The sequence below is a fragment of the Ictalurus furcatus genome, chromosome 17 (assembly GCF_023375685.1).
Source record: "Ictalurus furcatus strain D&B chromosome 17, Billie_1.0, whole genome shotgun sequence".
In the NCBI taxonomy this organism is placed as follows: Eukaryota; Metazoa; Chordata; class Actinopteri; order Siluriformes; family Ictaluridae; genus Ictalurus; species Ictalurus furcatus.
This window is the reverse complement of record NC_071271.1, coordinates 12,930,532-12,954,385: the sequence shown is the minus strand read 5'-3', so window position 1 is coordinate 12,954,385 and position 23,854 is coordinate 12,930,532. Positions and strand designations below refer to the sequence as shown.

At 38.3% G+C, this 23,854-nt stretch overlaps 1 protein-coding gene across 3 annotated transcripts in view; it reads left to right on the top strand.

Moving 5' to 3' along the window:
- pitpnm3 (PITPNM family member 3) overlaps nucleotides 1-23,854 on the top strand; it is a 60,803-nt gene that overhangs the window by 30,722 nt on the left and 6,227 nt on the right. For all 3 annotated transcript variants that reach the window (XR_008388323.1, XR_008388322.1, XM_053647837.1), the window contains exons 4-13: nucleotides 1,076-1,143; nucleotides 2,419-2,639; nucleotides 13,693-13,882; nucleotides 14,592-14,714; nucleotides 15,070-15,254; nucleotides 16,970-17,124; nucleotides 17,348-17,518; nucleotides 20,755-20,946; nucleotides 21,110-21,258; nucleotides 22,808-22,924. Coding sequence is in view for 1 of the 3 variants with exons in the window: in XM_053647837.1 (XP_053503812.1) it covers nucleotides 1,076-1,143; nucleotides 2,419-2,639; nucleotides 13,693-13,882; nucleotides 14,592-14,714; nucleotides 15,070-15,254; nucleotides 16,970-17,124; nucleotides 17,348-17,518; nucleotides 20,755-20,946; nucleotides 21,110-21,258; nucleotides 22,808-22,924 (1,571 nt within the window). In the remaining 2 variants the exon portion in view is untranslated. The remainder of the gene's footprint in view (nucleotides 1-1,075; nucleotides 1,144-2,418; nucleotides 2,640-13,692; nucleotides 13,883-14,591; nucleotides 14,715-15,069; nucleotides 15,255-16,969; nucleotides 17,125-17,347; nucleotides 17,519-20,754; nucleotides 20,947-21,109; nucleotides 21,259-22,807; nucleotides 22,925-23,854) is intronic.

The window sequence follows — 23,854 nt, the reverse complement described above, 5'->3', positions numbered from 1 at the left end:
CATGAGTTACGAGAGATGATAGGGTCATGGTACAGTCACATCCTTGAACAAAACAAGACTCATGATTTTTTTTTTCAAGGCTTCTTTGGACAATTGTCCAATGTGAGTTATGAGACAGTTATGAGACTGTCCAAAGTGAGTTATGAGACAGTAGTAGACAGTGTGGAAATTTCAGATGAACAAATACAGAACAAGAGAGTGAATTGTAATGGTTTTGGCTCAGTGACACTGATAGCACACTAGATGGAGAACCAAATTGTGAATTCACTCAGCCTGTACACTCATCCTGCAAACTTATTCCTTCTGACTCTAATGGCTCTAGCTTTCTAAAAATTTTTTTTTTTTTTACCTACCATGCTTTTGGCACAGCTGACTGTGTCCTGCACTAATCGCTAATCTGCATGAGCAGCTATGCCCTGTCTAGTAAGCATTTTATTTGCGATGTTCCTTGTAATTTTATTGAAAAATTACTGAATAAATGTAATTATTTTTTTCATTTGAATCTTTTTATTACAAGGCTGTCCTCTCCATCTTTGCAGATACACTGCCATTTGTGATAAGAATGGAGGCCAGGCCAGAATATAAAATCAGATAACAGATCTATTAGCCTCCACATGTGTGCCATGCTATAACCCTGAATTAGTCAGAGAAAGAGCTATGGGCACTAAGAACATGAGATGGACAGTGTGGCATGAGACAGTAGTAGACAGTGTAGAAATTTCAGATGAACAGATATAGAACAAGAAGGTGAATTATAATGATTTTGGCTCAGAGACACTGACAGCACACTAGATGGAGAACTAATTGTGCACTCACTCATCCTGTGCATTCATCCTGTAAATGTACACCTCCTGTACACATACCTGAGATTTTTTTTTTCCTGTGTCAAAATTTATTTACAGATTGTGTTGTTTTTCTTGGAGAGGTTTGACAGTACTGGATCTATGATTTTGTGCACCTTCCTACTGATTTCAGAGTTACCTGTGCATCTGTGTGAAGTGACCGGTAATGGTTCTTTTATTCTCTCTCTCTCTCTCTCGCTCTCTCTGTCTCTCTCCATCCATCTGCTGTTCAGAGAATCTGCGCCGTGACCAGCCTAGGTGCATCCACCAGAGAAGCATTGATGGACTAGATAGCCTTGAGGTAAAACCTCCAATAGCATCAGAAATGCTATATGTTTCTACAAATTATTTCTGTATAGATTTTGCTGTTGTGACTTTACAGTATATCAGCATATGCTGTACACTGCAAGCCAAATATTTGGAAGCAACAATAATGTTGTGAACATAAATATGAACATAAATATGGACAGAAATATAAACAGAAAGTTTGACCAAAATGTCTACAGCAATGATGTACATCTGTTTATTCTTATTATCTGATTTTTTTTCTTTTGCTCTTAAAATATAATATAGATAAACAAAAAATTTAAATACATACAGATCTGGACACACGCACACACACACACACACACACACACACACACACTTTTTATGCTATGTTTCGTTGGCAAATTGATGTACCTACAATATAATTTTGAAACTAAAAAAAAAATCACTTGTTTGCTTCCTTACTTTTGGCCTGTAAAAACAGTTTTGCTATACTGTATACCTTCACTTCATGGTATCTGCATTGTGACAGTAATGTTGATTGGCATTGAACTTAATTTAATTCACTTGTATCGGATATTATTGTAAACTCCATAAACTCTGTTAAGACCACCAGACCTCTTGTCCTTTTACCACTTTCCACCACTCTTTTTCTTTAGTTTGCTTTAGGAGATGTGAACACTCCTCTAGGACTCTGTTATGAACCAAACTACTAAACCTTCATCAACCAAAATTTGGAGGTCTCTACCCTTGTCCAAGTGAACTGTGGTTCAATATGTTGTTGGTGGAAGCACACTTTTATGATAGTCCACACTCAAATGAAGTGGAAAGGACTTTCCAATTGTATCACTAGTGTAAAGTACAAGCACAGAGAATGATGCACACCAACAGTGCTCTAGTTTCTGTAAAATTCCGCATGACTCTTTGTGTTAACACTAAAAAATAATGTCCACTGCCCCCTGCACGAAATGTATTTACAGAGTACATTTAGAACAATGTGTACAGATTTATTTTCCCTTAAAGCACAATAGTAGCTCAGTGGTTAAGACATTGGACTACTGCTTGGAAGGTTGAGAGTTCAAATCCCAACCCTCTTGGGAAAGTCCTTGAGGGTTAAGGCCCTCAACTGCTCAGTAGTATAAATTTCATGAATGTATTATAAGTCACTCTGAATTAGAGCTTTTGCCAAATGCTGTTTATCAAATATTCCCACAACCATACTTTTTTTATATAGCTCTTAAAAAATTCAGCCCTGTTGTCTCTTTTATTTGTTCATCTAAGCAAACTCTCTTGTCTCCTTTGTTCCCAGACGAGATGTAAAACCCAGGTGCTTGTATTGGTGGTGCACGGGGGGAACATTCTGGACCCGGCCAGTGGTGACCTGGGAGCAAAGGCTGCAGATGTGGCCACTCTGTCTTCGGTGCTGGAGAAAGTGGCACAAGCGCACTTTGAGGCTGCCACACATCACATACTACTCAAGCTGGTGCCGTGTCCTGCTGTATGTGCGGAGGCCTTTTCCCTGGTTTCCAAGTGAGTCACTGAGATTGATGTAGAGTCATAAAAAAGGATTTAATATAAAAAAAATTAAATAGTTTTATGGTACAATGTAATAGTATTTGGCTGGTTTAAGTAAATCTTTCATGGCATTATATATAAATTTTTAATATCACCCAGTGGGAAAAAAATCTATAAAAATCTACATAGTGCAGCTTTATATGAAATCCATTGGTTGATATAGGATAATTCTCAGTCTCTCTGACAATCATGATGTGCTTATTGGCAGAAATATGCAGATGTGTAAATAAAACTGATACATTTGCTCATTTGGCTGACTGATTCATGCCATACAGATGATTGGAAATAATTGATGGGAAACACCTCACTGAACACTACACGGATAGGTTGTACTCTATTCCTAATAAAAATTACATAGAGAATGGTTTATATTTTTGATATTAACATAAACATTAAACTATTGATGAAACGCATGAAGAGACCATGGTGGCTTAGTTCAATTCAATAAAATTTTATTTCTACAGTGCTTTTTACAAAGGTCATTGTCTCAAAGCATCTTTATAGAAATATATAAACACAGGATACAGATTTCAAGTGTGTGGATTAATCCCAATTGAGCAAACCGGTGGCGACAGTGCTAGCATGTTTGCCTTGCACCTCCAGAGTTGGGGGTTTGAATCCCTTTCATGTTCTTCCCGTGCTTCTGGGGTTTCTTCTGAGTACTCCGGTTTCCTCCCCCAGTCTAAAGACATGCGTTGTAGGCTGATTGCCTTTTCCAAATTGTCCATATTGTGTGAATGTGTGTGTGTGCGTGATTGTGCTCTATGATGGGTTGGCACCCTGTCCATGGTGTCCCCTGCCTTGTGACCTGTGTTACCTGGGATGGGCTCCAAGCTCAACCACAACCCTGTGTAGGATAAGCGGTATGGAAAATGGATAAATGAAAAGGAATGAGTGTATCATTTATGAGGTTTGTGAAATTGCATAAACGTGTGGGAAATGATCTATTATTGTTTTGGAAGTTTAATGAGTAATGATCCAGAACAGGACAGGACAGGAAAGAGATAATGATCCAGGACAAAGTCAGGATAGTATTAAAGGCAATGAAGAAAATAGAGTCCTTATTATGGCTCTGACTTCATCCAAATGTAAGAAGGCACTATGTATATCAGAGTATTGTCCACGTACTGTACAGGTATGCATGGTAGGTAATCTGGCAAGATGGCAGAATAGAACTTATTTCTTTCCAGCCTATTTGTACCAGTGATTGTCTTCATTTCACTCCACACCTCCTTTACACTGTTCTGCTGTTCTTGTACGTATAATTGTCCTTCCCCCTGCAGATTTTCTTCTTTATTACCAACCTCGCCCATCTGATACTTTTCTCCTGACCTCAAGGCCACTATTTTCTTGTTCAGCATGTTTTTCTTTTAGGTCCTTTATGTGAAACAGCAAGCTATTCTGCAGGCCTCCTCAGCCTCCTCCATATTTATCACAGTACTAGTAGTAACAGAAATCTCTGAATGAAAAAAAAAAGATGTTTACATTGCCAGCAACCACAACCACAACGTACTATGTTAAGTTTAAATTGTGCAAGCAAAATTTGCGTGCGGTTAAGATGACGCCTCTGTCTGACGGTGACTGAGGTCTTGTTGGGCATAAAAGGAAACATTAACATAAACCGTAAAATGTACCAGTTCATTTATGTTATCTGTTTGGCTATTTCGCTAATGCTAGCTCCATCACATTACGTGCGTTTGACGTTATTTGCCCACGACCCGGGAAACAGCATATACTTCCGGTTAGTACAATACCGAAAGTGTGCCATTTGAGATGATACAACCCTTCTAAATTTCATACACTAGACGGCAGAGTGTATAGCGCATAGTATAAGTATAGAGTGTATAGTGTGTCATTTGGGACACAACTAGAGTCTCTTTTTTATTTTTAAATAATATGATCACTCTTGGGTTTTTTTTTCTCCTTCTGGCTTATGACTGTCATTATTTACCATTGGGAGGACTGACAGAGAAGACTGAATAGATGTCAAGGAATTGGTTTCAGTAACTCAATGTATAGTTCACTGCATCTTTAATGCATGCATCCATGAAATACCGAAAATAAGGTTCACTATACCTTCTAACCTTTAGATACAAGGTCAACAAACAGATAAACACGCATAAAAATTTGCACTTTCTTCCCATGTCAACTTCTGTGTCATTGTCATTGTTCTGTGGATGAATGAAGCATGCATAAGTGGGGCTGCTTTATTGATTCAATGTAATGAAAATACAAGCTTCCTTCTAGCAGGCTAATTTAATGTCCCACTTATCTATGTTTCTGCTGGAGACTATTAGCGGAGGGTGAGAAGCCACAAAAGTCTTCAGAGCACAATGTACAGAGCACATGTCTGCTCTGTTGTTATGCAGGCATAGGAAGCATGTACAAATTCATACACAATCGGCTAGAACAATTAAACACTTGTGGTTAAAATGATTGTTATTGCCAGTTTTTAATTCAAGATAATAATGTGCCAACTTTGGCAGTTTTTTTTTTCAAGAGCATCTTTGTATTCTGTGGTGCAGTTTTTGAGAACTCTACTCCTTTTCCCACCTCATTAATTGTGCTGTCATATTTCCATTGTTGTAGGTTGAGATGTTAATGGTCAGAATGAGAATCCTGACGAGAACTTTCAGTGTATTGTAAGGAAACTTTATGTCTTTTGAAAATGAAAGCAATGAAAAATATATTATTGCTTGTTCTTTGCTCTGTGATGGACTGATGGCCTTGAGCCTATTGTTTCCAGGATAAGCTCTGGATAACCCTGATCAGGATAAAATGCTTACTGAACATATGAAAAATGTAAGAAATTAAGCTTATGAATACGCACAACGAATGACTTTACATGTGCCATAATAGAAGGCACTAGACATGGCAATTTTAACAGGATTCTGGGGCTTGTAATGCACAATAACTTGAAGGTTGTCATGGCAAAGAATAGTGCAAAGAACAGAAAACTACCAGTGGTTTGTGATCTGAATGACAAAAACGGGCTTGTGGGCAAAGGTGAATGGCAAGAATCATGCACGTAAACAGACAGGTCATATCTGAATTCAACATTAGTGTGAGTGTTCATTCATGTGCACTCAAGTGCTTTATGCTGATCAGGGTCACTGTGGACATTGTTGTGCCAAGCGTTGCTGTGCCAAATTGGAGTGTTATCCCAGAACCTTTAATGGATTGCAGCAACTGATGATCAAGTTAGGTGATGTCAGCAAAAAAACAAGAAGGCAAGTTTCCAGGGGGCACTGTGGTCTGAATCCATGTTCCTGGATTCTTGGCAGTGTGACTATGAGCAGAATGCTTTCCTAATACACATTAGTCCAGTTGATATCCATTGGAGAATGTTTGAAAAGCATGATGTACAGTATGCATGGTGAACATTGTTGCTAACCAAGTTCATACCTTCATTGCAATTTATTTACTTTCACATGGACCACCAGCATTATAATCTACCATGTCACCAAGCTTGTATATATCATTCAACATTGCTGCTAAAAGCATCAAGCATCTTATAGAATACATGCTAACGCAAATACAGGCTGTTCTGAAAGGTATAAGGAGACACAATCTTCTACTAGATCCAGTGGTGCTTGAAAGTTTGTGAACCCTTTTCTAGAGAATTTTCTATATATCTGCATAAATATGACCTAAAACATCATACAATTTTCAAACAAGTCCTAAAAGTGCATAAAGAGAACCCAATTAAACAAATGATACAAAAATATTATACTTGATCATTTATTTATTGAGAAAAATAATCCAATATCTGTGAGTTGCAAAAGTATGTAAAAAGAGTCATGTGTTTTCAGTCAATGGGGTGACAATCAGGTGTGAGTGAGCACATTGTTTTATTTAAAGAACAGGGATCTATCTGATCTTCACAAGTCTGATCTAAACAAAACGTTTGTGGAAGTGTATCATGGCATGAACAATGGAGATTTATGAGGACCTCAGAAAAAGAGTTGATGATGCTCATCAGGCTGGAAAATGTTACAAACCCATCTCTAAATGGTTTAGACTCCACCAATCCACAACCAAACAGATTGTGTACAAATGGAGGAAATTCAAGACCATTGTTATCCTTCCCAAGGAGTGGTCAACCAACAAAGGTCACTCCAAGGGCATGATGTGTCATAGTCCATGAGGTCCCAGAGCAATTTCTAAGCATTTAAAAATGAGATGATTAAAATGAGAGGCGTTATGTTTGGAGAAAGGAAAACACTGCATTCCAGAATAAGAACCTTATCCTTATCTGTGAAATATGGTGGTGGTAGTATCATAGTTTTAACAGGGCCTGCTTTGCTGCATCTGGGCCAGGACGGCTTGCCATCATTGATGGACCAAGGAATTCTGAATTATACCAGCAAATTCTAAAGGAAAATGTCAGGAAATCTGTCCGTGAACTGGATCTCAAGAGAAAGTGGGTCATGCAGCAAGACCAAAGCACACAATTGTTCTACCAAAGAATGGTTAAAGAAGAATAAAGGTAATGTTTCAGAATGGTCAAGTCACAGTCCTGACCTAAATCCAATAGATATGTTGTGGAAGGAACTGAAGCAAGCAGGTCTTGTGAGGAAACCCACCAACGTCATAGAGTTGAAGCTGGTCTGTACTGAGGAATGGGCTAAAATTCATCCAAGCCGATGTGCAGGACTGATCAACAGTTACCGGAAATGTTTAGTTGTAGTTGTTTCTGCACAAATGGGTTACGCCCGATACTGAAAGCAAAGGTTCACATACTTTTGCCACTCACAGATATGTAATATTGGATCCTTTCCCTCAATAAATAAATGACCAAGAATAATATGTTTTGTCTCATTTGTTTAATTGGGTTCTCTTTATCTATTTTTAGGACTTGTCATTCATTGTGCCTATTCATAAGCTTCTAGATAGTACACACTTCTCCTTCCGATGTAGGCACATGAGCAACATGTATCATATGCAGCTTGTTTGCTAATTGGGAAGATGTCAGTTTCTGATGGTAGTCAGTCATGTGCTATCCAGCTTAATGATTCCGCTAAAAGGTTATGTCAATTAAGCGATGATGAAAATCACAATGTGCTGACATTTTCCCAATTAGCAAACAAGGGTGTTGCGAAGTTGTTAAGCATTTGCATGACATGCTAACATATGTGCACTATCTGGAGTGGTTCTTTGGGAGCATTGCTGATTCTGAGTATGTGCTATAGTGAGTGGATTAAGGTTTAACGACACTGTTGTTTGTTATCTATTAATGAGATGAAAAACCAGGTAAAACTAATAAGCCTCCCAAATGTTTTGGACCATCTTAAAGGGTTATATTGAATGTCTTGCTCAACCCCAACTAAAGCTTGGCTATTTTGAGAGCTGACAGATATCACCTGTAGAGAATCCAAACAGGCACCTCAGCATGCTTAATTTCTAAAGCTTTGAAGGTTTTGCCTTTCAAAGCACAGATGCTACTAAATGCTGTTAATGAGGGTACATATTGTAGAAGGAGTTGATGTAGGAGTGTAAAAAAGAAAAGCAATTTAAGATCAATACCTTGGTTTCCACATTAGTTTACATTTGATCATTAGTCTATTTTTCTCCTTTATGGCTTTTCGCTTCTTTCCAGTTCAGAAGCCTTTGCAGGTGACAAACATGCAGCCATAGGATAACGATGTCCTTTAGGGATAAAAGTCACTGCTATAAATAATTTAGGCATCGGTGTGGAAAACAGCGTATTCTGCTGGTGTCATTATGATACAATGTTCCAGCATGCACATATTTCCTATGTTAATAGCAGACTAGTCGTGTATATTTCTTCCAGCAAGGTAAAACAGTGACAGGGTGCTACAGTACCTCTACCATCAGCTGCTTGCATGCAGTAATTACTTAATTGCATGTGTAGAACAAGTTCCTACATTTGTGCATAAGAACAAGCAGTACGCACAAGAAAATTTTGATTTATCACGTGTGTATGCACAGTTGTATATAATGGATGTTGATAAATTCCACACATTCTGAATTATTGTGCTTGTGCACGGCCACACTCATTTGCTTTATATAGTAAATAACGTCCCTTTAAAAAGCCCAGTAGTCTGCTGGAGAAGCCATTTGTCAGTCCTTCCTGGATTTTGCAATCGCAGTAATTAACTAAGCAGTATTCGGAGGCGCTTGCAATTTTTCAAAATTACCACAGTTTTCAACAATTTTGGGCCAAGACTCATCATGTGATGTAATCACAACGCACATTCAGGCAAAGCCTCTCCAATGCACATGCGTCGAACATGAGTAAAGCTAAAAGTTCTCAATTTACCAAGAAGTATCATTCAAAACAATATCGTGCAATTGCAATTTTGCCAAATTCACGTAATTTTCCGCAAAAATGCACAAAAACTCAGCAAATTGCATTGCAAATATATATATATATATATATATATATATATATATATATATATATATATATATATATATATATAAAACCACCGCAAAATCAAGCATTTTTGGCTGCAACTATCACAAAAAAATCAGCGAAATCCTGTATAGACTGGCTTGTTACGAACAACATGGAGCATGTTGAAAGGTCTTAAAAGATTAACTTCACTGTCAATGAAGTAGAGATACTGTTGCACAAAGTAGAGCAAAACAGAACATTTTTATTTGACACTTTGAGAATTAGTTTGTCTAATAAATAAATACGATTAAAAAAAACATTTTAGAAGTACATGTGTGCATTCTACTGCCTCAGTCACATTTACAAACTTCGGGATGGCATGTCAATTCATCATATTCTGCTACCTGTTCTGAAATGTAATGTATTGCAGTGTGAGCAACATGAATGCAGATGTGCCATTATTCGACTCATAGTTGGTTGGGAAATGCCACCCGTCTCTCGTAGTGATTGTACTGTAGCTAAAAGCGGGAGAATAGAGACCAATTAAAATTGTACTGGACAAACCAAATTGACTGACGAGCCATTCATTACTCTCAACAAAGTTTCCAGTGGTCTCTAAAACTTGGTCCTCCCTCTGCAAAGCTGCAAGAGCCAAATCTTCAAACAAGGCATCATCCCAAATGATCTTTAGCTGTGCATTTGATATGATTTTACTTTACATTCCATCTGTGTCACCTGTCTGCACTTTGTTGTGAGCACCAAAAAGCATGTAATTTCTCTCTTAATTATGGTGATATGATTGACTGTAAGCAGGATAGAAGCGTATACCCCATACTCAGTTTAACCGGTAGTTGACCTGCATATAATATGCATGGTCAGGTGTGTGCAGAAATTTATGCACATTCTCACGCAGAAGCAAAGCTTGATAAACCACATTCTGTGCATAGAAACATGCGTATGCATTGTTGAAACTATGTATACGCAAAGTTAATAAATGAGACCCCTGGTTCTTGTACAGATAGTAGATCAATCAGACTTTGTTATAGCAATGGACACAACCAAACTATGAAAGAAACAAGTGTCCACAAGGCACAGATGCTGCTGAAAGATGTAAAACTTTGTGACTGTTATGCCAAATTTGACAAACGACTTGAATATGCATAAGCAATACTCCAGTGGTGTCCAGAAATGTACATGTACTGTATACCAGAGCATTGAGGCTGTTATATTATTAGCAACACAGGTCTTTCCAATGTAAGATTGCTGTGAGAGTATCCACTTCCATCTCTGTCCTTATAACATGGTCTGCTTAGTCTTCTTAGTTCTTCATGTATTCATCAAAAGGATTCAAGAGGACTGACAATTCTAAAACCATCCTGGGTCCAATTACATAGGAGCTGATAAGGTCCTGTTTTTGCCAGTCCCCAAAAAGTAAAGATTAGCCTCATTAATGTGAGCAGATGTAGCTTTTTGATAGTTTGGATAAATTTATTACCCTGTTAGTTTAACTAGAGCCACCTCTGGAAAACCAAGAGCTGCAAATCTGTGAAAGCATTTCCCAAGTAAGGCTATAAGGCTCAAAGTTGATGGCATACAATTGATGAAAAATAGTTAATTTAGGGTTGCAATAATTCTGGTCTTCATGTACTGTATTATGGTTGATGTTAGAGATGCACCGATGTACCGGCCTATAATCTGTATCAGCCGATAAAGACAATTTTTCACCAAAAAGTTGACAAAGAGTTGACAAAAAAGTATATATTGCACAGAAAAATATATTTGTAGAGTAGTAACCTATATTTCATATGCAGTTAATGTTAATATATATAAAAAAGTTTATATTATATATTACCAGTTTGATGTTCAATGATGAAGTAGAAAAGCTTTTGTTTGTTGTGAGTGAATGTGAGACTAACAGAAGGTTTTTTAGAATTCAGTCAGTTAATTCTGTTAATATGAATTCATAACATTCAATAAGTTAAGTCTAAAGTTAATGACATTAAATAAGTTAAGTCTAAAGTTAATTACTTTAATCTTCAGAATTTAGTTAATGTGTTAATGTTAATTTGAGTAATGTGTTTTCTGTTTATGAGACCAGGTACTGTGAAACAACTTGGTGAAATGGAGAGAATAACGTTTTTATTTGAATTTCTTTCAGAATTATGGAATTAATTATTATTCATTTAAAAGAAGGCATAAAAGGCAGAAATATCGGTTTTAGGTATCGGCCGATATCACTCTGAATAATCGGTTATCCGTATCGGCTGAGAAATTTAGTATCAGTGCATCTCTAGTTGGTCAACGCTTTAGTTAATGTTTTAAAATCAATACAGATACAGGATGCCAAAAAAAAGAAGCCAAGGGCTCCTGAGTCTTTTGATCAATACTCAGACAAGACATCATAAAAGTCAGGGCCAGTTAAGTTCCAGAATCTTTTGCAGAATTCTGATGAAAGGTATCCAGCCCAGGTGACTCACCATTGTTCTGTATTCGCACAGCTCTTGTTATCTCAGTGAAAGTCAGTGGGCTTTATAAATCCCATCTGTCCTCCTCTGAGAGGAGCTCAGCAGCCAGAGAGCTGTCACCAGCCTCTGACTGATAGTTTCTCATAAAAAGGAATTGCAAATGAATGCATTTCTTGTGGGTCCATTGTTTCTTTGTCATCTTGGAGTATTAGCTGATAGAGGTGCTTCATCTCTCTTGCCTTATTTTCTAGTCTTAAAAGAGCAGTAGGGGAATCCATGTTGTGAAGCTGGGAATACCTGACTCATATGAGAGCACATTTGCCTCATTCTTCTAACAAATTCTTTAGAGCTTACTTGAGTGGTGCCAGTGAAATTTGATCCATCTTTGTTGTTGTGGCTGCATTCCTCAAGGATTTCTTGTTTGAGGGCCATAATTTATTTTTGAACTTTTAAGGCTCTTGTGCTATGTTTAATTTATTGTTTGCAAAATATCATTATCATTATCTGTGCTTTGTCTATGGCTCACCGCTGACTTAATGTCTGGAAAGCTGATAATTTGTCTCACCACAATTTTGAATGAGTGACCAAAAAATAATAGCACTGCTGAAAAATTAACCTTTATTGGCCACTTAAAAGATCAAGCCTTGCTCCAGACACCATTTTACTCCCATTTTTTCTCCCCAATTTGGTCACCTGCCAATTCCCACCTACCAGCCAGCTCTCTCCTATCATAAAACAACTACCAACTGGGGTAGGTGAAGGGTACACGTGCTTCCTCTGAGAAATATAAAGCCAGCCAAAGGCATCTCAATTGCTACTCATGCTGTGTCAATGTGTTCCACATACATGACGCCTGCATACACATGTGATTGACTGGTGTTACTGTGATTGACAGGGGAGTTTGAGTATTCCATCCCTCCCACCCCAATTTTGCTCCCTTGGCTCCCAGACAGGGATGGCTCTGGCATTCTCAGGATTCAATCTTGTGATCCACTTGCTTAGAGAAATTATATCAAAGAGTAATGCGAGAGTTGGCTGTCTGATGTCTTTTGGAAATGTTTAAGGAGAAGCACTTTGAAGGCTGAACTGTGAAAGGTAAAAATTAAAGCTAATGAAGAACACTGAGTGAAGGCTGATCTTCAGCTATTTAATTTATATCAGAAAGGTGAACCTGCTTACACATGATTTAGGCTGCACGCCTCCTTCAAAGCTAGTGATGAATAGACTTAGACTGTTTCTGCAGTCCTTCTTTCCGCTGAGCCATACGGCTGCATAGAGAGCTCATGCCAGCTGCAGATGACATTTAACAGAGAGCAAAATGTGTATATCACATTTTGATATTTATTAATCACTAAACCAAGAGGCCTGATTCTCCTGGGATATAAAACATACAACATCAAAACCATATCGGAATGCAATACTGAAATGTAGAACTTGGAAGTAACAATCAGGACTCAAGTTAGGGACTGGGACTTGAGTCATACTTGAGTTGCATGTTGCCCTGACTTGACTCAAACTAGGGAGGCTTGTGAAATTTCAGCCTTAATAAAAATGACCAAAAATTAAGTTAGGATTGACAGTCTTAATGTGTAATGCTTTGTGATTGTCATGCTAAGTAATTCATTGCATGGCTAGTTGCATTGCAAGCAGTGATCGAAGCAGAGCTGTTTTCATGGTGTGGCTAAAGTTTAAATTTATCCAGGACTCAAGATTTTTCTTTTGCCACAAAGTTTTAAACCTGGGCAGTAATTTTATGTAATAATAATTATATGTAGTGACAATGCTTACATAGTCTTCCATATTGTTAACCACTAATAAGAAGCATCACTGAAAACACATACTTCATATCTCATACCATTTGCTAGGCAGAACATCAGTGTTCATTAATTTGGAAGGAAAATTGAGAGAGAGAGCTTCCTGCTACATGTTTTTGACATGACTTTAAAGGGCATAAAAGGGCCCTTTTTCTAGGCTTGGCGGAGACCCAGACTGTGGCTCTGACACTGTCTCTAACTTCATCTCTCCATCTTTCCTACCAGATTTAGTTTGGATAAGAAGGCAGAATAATGTTATCTGTGTTAATCCAAGGTGTTGTATCATGATCAGGGTTGTATTTGCAAGATTTGTAACAATTTGCTTAGTTTTATCTACTGTACATGACATGTATCTCTTTCTGTCACAGCCTGAACCCTTACAGTTATGATGAGAGCTGTGTGTCGAGCAGTGTGGATCACCTTCCACTGGCAGCACTTCCCCTGCTTGCTATTGCAGCGCCTCACTACCAGGATGCTGTGGCAATAGTTATCGCCCAAGCCAATAAGGTCTACCACAGCTTCCTGCAGTCCCCTGAAGGACAAGGCTTCACTGGCCAGGTTGGTCTTCTGTGGATCAGAATCAGATCAGACTTTTTTTTTTAAACTATTTTATTTTACTAGCTTTGATTGTATGTCTCACAATATCCCAGTTAGAGCTTTGGTACTGAGAAGCTGTTCTAATCTGGTCTTAGTACAGCATTAAAATGCAACCTTCATCACAGTAGTAATGGGGAGAATTTGATGGGGGAGTGTGAGTCATCACTGATGAGTCATTCCACAGTAGGAGAGGACTCTCTGCCAATTTGTTCGGATTCCTTAGCCCACATGATAATTGCAGTAATACATGATTGTTAATTTACAATGCACAAATGATTTGTAGAGGAAGTGTCCTTTGTTTATATTTATATTCAGTGTGCATCACTTGAGTGGACCAAAACATTATGATACTGCATGACTAACAAATTAACCTCCTGATCAAGAAAAAAAAACATACGCATCTGAGATTAGGCTCTGAATTTGCCAATGTGTTTGTCATAGACTTTTCCCAAATTCAAATGAAATCCAAGCACAGTTACTGCATGTCATAAGTAATTAAGAAGCCACAACAGTTGTTTTGTTGCTGTAATTAAGGTTATTGACAGTCCTATTGAGCTGTGGCCACCACTAAGCTCTCCTACTGTGGAGCTCTGTGTTACAGCACACTGCTTTTGCTGTAGGATCTGATTTGTTTGTGTGTGTGTGTGTGTGTGTGTGTGCTGTTGACCAGGTGTGTCTGTTGGGTGACTGTGTGGGTGGCGTGCTATGTTTTGATGCACTGTGTTTCAGCAACAGCCCACAGCATGACACACCTAGTCACAGAGGGAGACACAACAGTATGGAGAGCCTAAGGGTGTGTATTTCACGCTAAAACTACTATGTAGCTTGAGGCTGGATTCTGGCTGTAAGTTTACTTAGATCCATTCCAAAGTTGTCTCACTCCACTCTTGTCTGTCCATTACCTCACGTGATTGGTTATTGTTTATTGGTTTCAATATAAGTTCCCTTTTTAATCCAATTTTGATTTTGTTTCCTCAGAAGCACCATATCATAATATGACTCTTTTAGTGACTGTATTACAGTGCTTTTGAAATACATTCCATTATTTAAAAGGAATTGGATTTTTTTTGTACTGAGGTAAAAGTGTTATGTAGTTGTAATGGCGATTCTTTTCTCCTGGCTGTATTGTATGCTCCCATCCAACACAGAATAACCCAGGGCTTCTAGAAGAGGCCAACTTGGGTTTACGCTCCAGTAAGCGCCTCAGCAAAAGCAACACTGACATTTCAGCCCCTGATGGGAGTCGCGTCAGGAGGAAACGGCTCACCCGCAAACAAAGTGACTCGTGTGCGATTGACTCATCCAAGAGCCAACAACATCCACTTCTCAGCAGGCAAGTTTCACAAACACAACAAATTCTCGTTTTCATCGGATTTGTGGCCCATTCTTGTCCCAGCTAAGGTAATACAAGATAAGAATACTTGCATGTATGTTACATTTTCTCAGAATTTCATACAAACATTTAAATCAACTGAATACATCAATTTAGTCTGGTAAGCCTGAGCATATGTGTGTAGCTGGCACTTGGCCATGGTCTCAGTGAATTTGTCAGTCTCCTTCAACCTGCCATTATGTGGCCCATCTGCCTTCCACAGCCTTATACCGTCTGTTCCCATATAAACATGCACTATGTGCATTTACTTCTGTTTTGAAATTTCCCACAGTTGCCTGAGATTCTCTGTGACGTAGAGTAATGCGGCTCTTGGGTATTCCTTGCAGTAGCTAGGCACATGGCAGTGAGTGCCAGAAGTGTAACACCAGCCTCTCCTATGTGTCTGACTCTCTGCAACCCAGGTCAATTTGGATGCTCATTGTAGAATTCACAAATGAGAGCCAAATCCAGCCTTTGCTTCTAGTTTCTCTGATGCTGCTGAGAAGCAATGGCTCATCTCTTGGCCACTTGAGCACTTTCCCGTGCCCTCTTGTACCTTGCCATCACTGCCTCTGGAGAAGGCTGTCTGGAGTTGTTAGCTGGGAAATCATGGAAGCTAATTCCCAAACTGTGCTTCACATGACTGCATACTTACAGAAGCAGTGATGACTTGATTATCTGCCCAAATAAGAATCTACACCTACATAGTGGGATTGTACAACAAAACACATTGCAGAAACATCTACATGCTGATTCTCTCAATCTGCCCTTTTACCCTTGGGATATGAATACCTGCGATTAGAAACCATGGAATGGAGATTACAGACCTGGTGTTGGTCATAACAAATAATGGGAAATCTTAAAGACATCAGCATTCAACCTACTCCAGGATGTCTGACCAGGATTTGATTTGATACAAAGTTGTTCTCTCTCTGACTCTCTGCCTCTGATATATCAGTTTTCCAAGACAGGGCACTTTGCATTGTTGGAGCCTGGTTGGTAGGTGTGGACAACATCAAAATTAAGAAAGTTAAGGGAAAAAAACATCTAACTTCCTTTATTAAAATGTCAAACCAGTGATGTCACTCTTCCAAGGCTAATATTTCCTGCTCCTGTGTAAAATAAGCACAAGACTGGGTTAGCCACCAATTTTTGAAACCATCTCCAAAACTATACTGTATATGGACCTTCACCATGAATGATTATGAGGGGTTTGGATATTGAAAAATGTAACATCTCATTACAGTAATTTCTGTTCTATCCAATTTTTAATATAAATTCTAGAAACGGACCTGTTGATACATGGCATCTCCATCTCACAGCCCATTGTTGGGAGAACTGAAGTCAGAGATCCTATTTCCACATATTTTTTAACAAGGTTTGTCAAGGATGATGACTGAGGTTGCTTTATATTACGGATGATATAGACTAAAGGATTTGTCAGGATTTTGTTCAGGTTTAATGCCTGTTTCAGACACCCATCCTATTATTGTTTTCATTAGAGCCTTCAGTGTATGTGATGAGTTTTGTAGGCAAATCTTATTTATTATGTTGTCATCAAACTATTAATCTCTTTTGCTTAGCATTGGTAAATATACACTGGCCATAAAAACATATTCTTTAGATATAGCTGATTTATATGTGCATTAATATTGTGTGTGTGTGTGTGTGTGTAGTCTGGTTCAGGATGGAATAGACCTAAGCACTGGAGGAAGCAGTCCATTGTTGCATCCAGGCCGTTTTGACTTCGAGGTGTCAGAATGTTTCCTGCTAGGCTGTCCACTTGGACTAGTGTTAGCCATGAGACGCACAGTTCTTCCTTCGGTCGAAGGTGAGTTTGTCATACTAAAGCACCACACAGCCTGTGGCACATTGTCTTCTCCATGCACTGTTAGCTTACACCTGGCAGACAGTCCAGTTCTTCATGAAGAGTGAATTGCCGTCACCTCATTACAGTGGCTAGCCGTCAGTTTCACTACCTTGTTCTATAGAAAACAACCTGTGTATTAAAACAACTGTAAATATATGCAATATTTTCAACCTTTTTGTTGTAGTGACTCAGTTGCAGCCTGCCTGCTCTCAGATCTTCAACCTGTTCTACCCCTCTGACCCGTCAGCCTCCAGACTGGAGCCCCTTCTGCATTCTCTCTTTCACCGGCTGCCTCCATTCACTGTTCCACGATACCAGCGCTACCCGCAAGGCGATGGCCGCTCTGTCCTCATTGGTGAGGCAAATAGACTAAGCTTTGCTTCTCTATGTTATATGTTATGTTATATAAATATAAAGTATCAATGAAGTCATTTGCAACCTTTGAGCAGTGTATTTTCACAACAATGGAGAGACAGTCCGTTATGAAGCTTCCAGAAAATACATCATGCGTACAGGAAAGTCATTGAGACATATATTTTTGGTACCAGGTTTTGGTGAAAATGTGTTATTTATTATGTTCCATACATAATTTTATGGGACCAACTAAAGGCACGAATATGAAAACTGAGATTTTTAATTGTGATTGGAGTGGTGTGTATGACTTACAGCTTCCAAGAAAATCAACTGCTGACTTACAGTTACGTGACTTAATTAATAGCCTATTGACAGTAAGGAAAAAACAATTATGTGTTGAGGATAGATATCAGTAAACATCCTCACACATATTCTGGTTTAGCGCAGTAATTAATAACCACATGGTGTGGGTCTGGAGCCGCCCCATGGGTAAGGTAGTTTCATCATTACAGTCATAATAGATCCGCTCTGCAGGTCTGGGATTAATGTGTGTAATATCCAGGAATAGCTGGCCTGTTTGTTTGTTAATGGTTTTCTGGACATGCACCTTTGTGGATTAGTTCCAAAAGCAAATCATTTATTCTACATGTATAAATTATAATATGATGAAAAATATGGTTGACATACAGGTGTTATTTTTTAACATTCTCAGACCATTGCATTACTTAAGTCTCTCAGTATTCTGTCTCTCAGTGTTCCCTCTCTCCTACTTGTCACAGCTCTACCAAATTGCCTTTACTGCGGAAATGCACGAGTGGTCTGTATATGACTGTATTTCACCTGATTTTTTTTTGGTTTTGATCTCTAAGCTCTCTCTTCAGTGTTCAGAGAGTGGAGACCCAGGTCCTTTATTTGACTCCTTTCAGCTGACTAGCTTTTTCTCTCCAACACAAACTTTCTCTTTCTCTTCTCTCCCATGCTCTTTTTTGTCTCTCGAATTATCCTTCATTTGTTAGTCACTTACATTCTTTCACAGTGTTTAGACAGAGGCAGAAAACAAAAGACAAAATAGAGACGTGTGCAGACAAGAAAACAGTGTATGTAGGATACTAGTGTCTGTGGCCCTGTATTGGCACAGGTGGACGGCAGAGATGAATAGCTGTTCACATCTGCTATTTTCATGTGTCTGGAAGACATTTGCAATGACCACTTATGATCGCATTTCTTCAGTAGCAGGATTACAAAATCTTCCAATGTTATTTCAAACCAGACCCCAAACTAGCCATCACCAAACAAAAATTCAAATAAAATGTTTATATTTAGATGGCATTCTCAAATTAAATCATTTGGAACTCTGGTGGGAGATTAAAACTAGATTCATACTGGCATCGGGGTGCAATGCATGCAGGGTGATCTAGAAATCACGTTTCAACAATCACATAAGCTAAAAGAGAGGGAAGTTAAAACCCAAAAGAAAATATGAGCTACACATATCAGTTTACACTCTGGGTTGCAAACAGTCAACCTCAGCTATTCTACAGGGTTATAACAATGATCTATCTCTGGAGTTCTCTTTTGGTAATGAAATAAGAATCTAAGATGCTGGGTAAATATAATAATCAGCTAATTAACAGCCCTGCCTGAGTTGAACTGAGTGTGTTAGAGCAGGGAAAACAAAAAATGTGCTGGACAGGGGATAGGACCAGGGTTGGGAACCTGTGACATATAAAGCGTGCACCACTACATCTGTATTCATCTCTTGACTCCAGGCTCTCTAATGAGGCAAGAGGTCTCTAATATCTCTTGTGCTGAGCAAAAACATCTGTGGAAAAAGCCAGGCTAGAAAACAATGGTTTTCTCAGCAGAACTCTATGCTATAAGCAAAATGGCCCAATTTATTTTGCAGAGTCAGTAACAAAGTGGATGCAGGAGCCTACACCTGATAAAAGATAAATATAGTATGTCAGCAGTGGCACCCCATTAGCATTCTTCTGACCAAATCTATCCCAGCTCAGTGATGAAACTACCTTAGCTGCCTTCTATATGCCTCTTTGGTTCAGCTTCTAGTTTCTGTGATACTGGGGCTAAAGTCTTAAAGATTGATATATGGAAGGTAGGATTTATCCTTATCCTTATTTATCCTAAAATCCTTTTAATAGTTTTTTTTTTTTTTGCTGTCACATTTACTAAGTCACTGTTGCCTTTTTGGTTGTTAATGTCTTTTGGACATATTGGCTACTGTATCAAGCACCTCTACAGTATGCCTATTACAATGGGTAATTCAGAGGTAATTCAGTATGGACTAAGATCAGAACACAGGACGTCACAAGCAAACAGGCCAGAGAGTAATGGCTTAAATTTACTAGAATATATTAAGACTTTGCAGCAAGCACCAAGTAAATTAATATATACGGACACAGCGCAAATGTGAGCTGCATGTGAGAGTGATGAGGAATCATGACAATGGCTGAATTTGGAAACTGATAGTCTGAAGCTGGTGTATAGAATGGGTATGGCAGTGTGTGTGAATTTGGCAATGACATACACATTAAAGTTCCATTTCTCTGTGCATGTATTTGACTTTTGAGAGACAATACCAGGCCTGGAAAACAATGCAAACTTACGAGCCTCAGCCTGTGCCAAATTGATCCACTTAGAACTTACACATACAGCAACCTGCTTTGTACATCACTGCTGTCTCACTAGGCTTGCTAATAAGAAGACCTAGTTGTTCTAGTAGCTGGTTGTTTGGCTCTGTGATGAATAACAGGCTGTGTGGTGGAGGCAAGCAGGTACAGGGACACATTAATTCAGAAAAATCAGGGAAGCGTAAAAGCTGAGCGTTTAAGGGTTCACAGTCTCTTTTTCTCAACAGTCACAGAAGTAAAAGTAGGGCAGGTTGATACCTAGAAATCAGGTCAATTGAATAAGGTCATTGTTTCTATTTACAGAAAGTGGTTAAGTGGTTGACTGTTTACTGTTTTTTTCCCCCACTTGGTCATCAATGTGCGTCAATGTAAAACATTCAATCTGCATATAAAATGAGATAAACCCTAATCCGGATTATACTGAGAACTGCTAGAAAGTTATTAATTATCAAGCCTGTTGGAAAGACTTGCCAGTGTGTTGTGAATAAGCAGCAAAGCATGAAATTCTATCTACACAATGTGGAGCACTGATTCATTTTAACTGAAACATTTCTCCCCATGTTGCCTTTTCACGTCTCTCCCCTTCTAGCTGATGATATCCATGGCCACCCTGATGTGTTCCTGGATGAAGAAACTGTTCTCCCATTCTCTCTGAGGGTAAATGACTCAGAGGGAACAGTGAAGCAGGTGGTTGGCAGAGGCCGCAGGGCAAGTCTGACCAGCACAGACAGTCAGGCATCCGGCTGCTGGGAGAGCAAGCTCAGCTGCATCACTGCCAACAGTGAGTGTGTAGGCACACTCTGTTATACAAGCTAAACTCACCCACACCCACTCAGAACTGCTATTCTATCAGTCATAGTCTAAAGGTTAAGCTACAGATGAAATACATTTACAATAACATCTAATATATATTATATATGCATGTGTCTGTATGTGTGTTTCAGTCTCCAGTATCTGGTGGGGCTCTAAACGGCTGGACTATGCACTTTATTGTCCGGATGTATTGACTACATTCCCCACTGTGGCTCTGCCTCACCTGTTCCATGCCTCCTACTGGGAATCTACTGATGTGGTGGCCTTTCTGCTCAGACAAGTAATACATAAATCTAACATCGTCCTCTCTGTATTATGGCACAAATATGCCTCTATTTTGTTTTCTAATATTTCCTCATTTCATCGTTTTGAACTGTTGTCCACGTCACGAGAATGAAGATTTACTGTTGAGTCATAATTTTACATATGCCTTGCAGAATCTGCTAAATGTTCATAGTTTAAAAAAAAATGGATCATAAAAATTGCATGTTTTTTATTTAGTACTGCCCTGAATAAACTATTACAAACATTTACTAATGCTCAAGAAGGCAACACACTACATTAACAGCCAGAGGGATGTAAACTTTTGAACATAATTATTGGTATAAATTATTATTTTATTCAAAGATTTTTTTTTACATTTAGTACTGCTTTTCAGAAGCTACATACGATATTTACATGTTTCCCAGAAGACAAAATAATAACAATTTACACCGATGATCTTGTTCAAAATTTTACATTCCCCTGGCTCTTAATGTAACGAGTTGCGTTCTTAAGTATCAATGAATGTTTGCACCTTGTAATACGTAAGTGTGTACGAGTCCCTCAGTTGTCCTCATCGTGAAAAGATGGACCTCAAAATCATATAGCCACTGTTGGAAAGGGATCAGATATGCAGATGCTGGAAAAACAAAGAATGTGCAGGACCTGGAGGATTTTTCTGAAGAACAGTGGGCAGTTTAACTGCGCAGAACAAACAAGGGACTCATGAACAACTATCACAAAACATTAAAAAACAGTCATTGGTCCTCCAGGTAACAACAACACAGTATTAAGAACCAAGCGTATGTAAACTTTTGAACTGGTTCATTTGTGTAAATTCAGTTATTATTGTGTTTTGTGAACTATATGTATACATCTGTTATGTGAACAAGCTTATTCAGGGCAGTACTAAATAAAAAAAAATTGCAATTTTTATGATCCCTCTTTTTTTAAATTTATTAACTTGTTCAAGATTCTGCAAGGCGTATGTAAACATATGACCTCAACCGTATATAATTGCTACGCATGCTAGACTCCCAGTTGTACATTACTTGTTTAATTTCTTTATGCTTATTGTCTGAATATACCTAAAGCAAGAGTTCCCATTTATGGTATAAAACGGCATTGCACCTTGTATTATTGGGTTATAGTAGGCTGGATCTTCAAAGAATGAAAGAATAATGAATAATGGAAAAAGGGTTTTAACATTGTTAACTACTTTCTTACTCAAGTATCAGAGAAAACCATCACAGTTTAATTGTTTTATTAAAGCTTTTTCTAATTTGTGGTCTCAGGACTTAATTCATTTGTACTATGTAGTTCAATATTATTGAAAAATCTAACTGAAGGATGAGAGATGGTACACAGGATAGATCCTTTTCAAACATTCATATCATTATGTAAAACTGGCAACACACTGACTTGTATTTTCAAACAGATTAGTTTATTATTTAGTCTGGGATTTCATCAGATGTCTGAAAACAGACATGGTATTTATATGATGTAATAGATTATATGGAGAAATACATTGATCATTGGTTGCCCATGTGTGGTTGTGTGATTGACAGGTGATGCATTGTGACTGTGTGAAGGCTCAGGAGGCAGACAGCTCAGACTGCATGTCCTTTTCCCCTTCCAGCCCCAGAGAGAAATGGCTACGGAGACGCACACATGTTAAGCTTAGGGTGAGTGGTACAACAGTGTCTCTGACTAAAACCAGAAGTGAGGTAACTGCCGACATAAATACAGAATGTGTCTAAGGAAATAAAGTTTTAAAACAGGATTTTTTCCAGTTTATAATGAATTACAGCTAATATATTTCACCAGTTGCTTCAGTTTTATTAAACATGCTTGCATTAGATATCATGCTAATGTTTATCTTGAATGCAGCTATATGCTCACGGTATTCATTTTTCCTGATTTGATAATCTGCCGATCCCTACCCAGTAACAAGCTTTCCACTGTCATGTGGTAACTACGGTCTGGGGAAGGTGAAAGCTAGTATGTGCTTCCTTCACAAGATGTAAAGCCAGCCACTGCATCTTCTCAATTGATTGCTTCTGCTGTGTCACAGAGCAGCTATGCATAGATATATGACACATAGATGCTACTTTGGCCTTGACATATTTTTATTGTTGCCCTCTCGGTGGGGATTTTATAGAAATAATATCATCCATGAAGATTTTTATGTATATGCAAGCAGACTGGACAGAATTTTGATATAAGACTCTGTACATTAAAAAGGAGACTAATTGGCTAATATTTGAAAGCTCGTGTGGTTTGGTAGTTTATAGTTGGATTTCAGATTTGGATTTGTGATTGAATGCATTGACTTAGTTTGTCAGCTAGGCTATGTTTATCATGATTTAATTAAGCTAGTTTGAGACTTCGGCCATGTTATATTTAGCTTGCGTTGTTACTTGATCAATTTATATCCATGAAGTAAAGCTATTTTTAGATTAAGCTTATGACTGTGATTTTGTACAATTTTCATTTTGCTGATTTCTGTTATATCAATTTTTTAAAAAATTTAACCTTTTCTTGGTTCTGATTTATTACTAGGATTTAGGTGTTTTTTTTTTTTTTTTAAGTGTGTAGTACTTTTAAAAGTATCA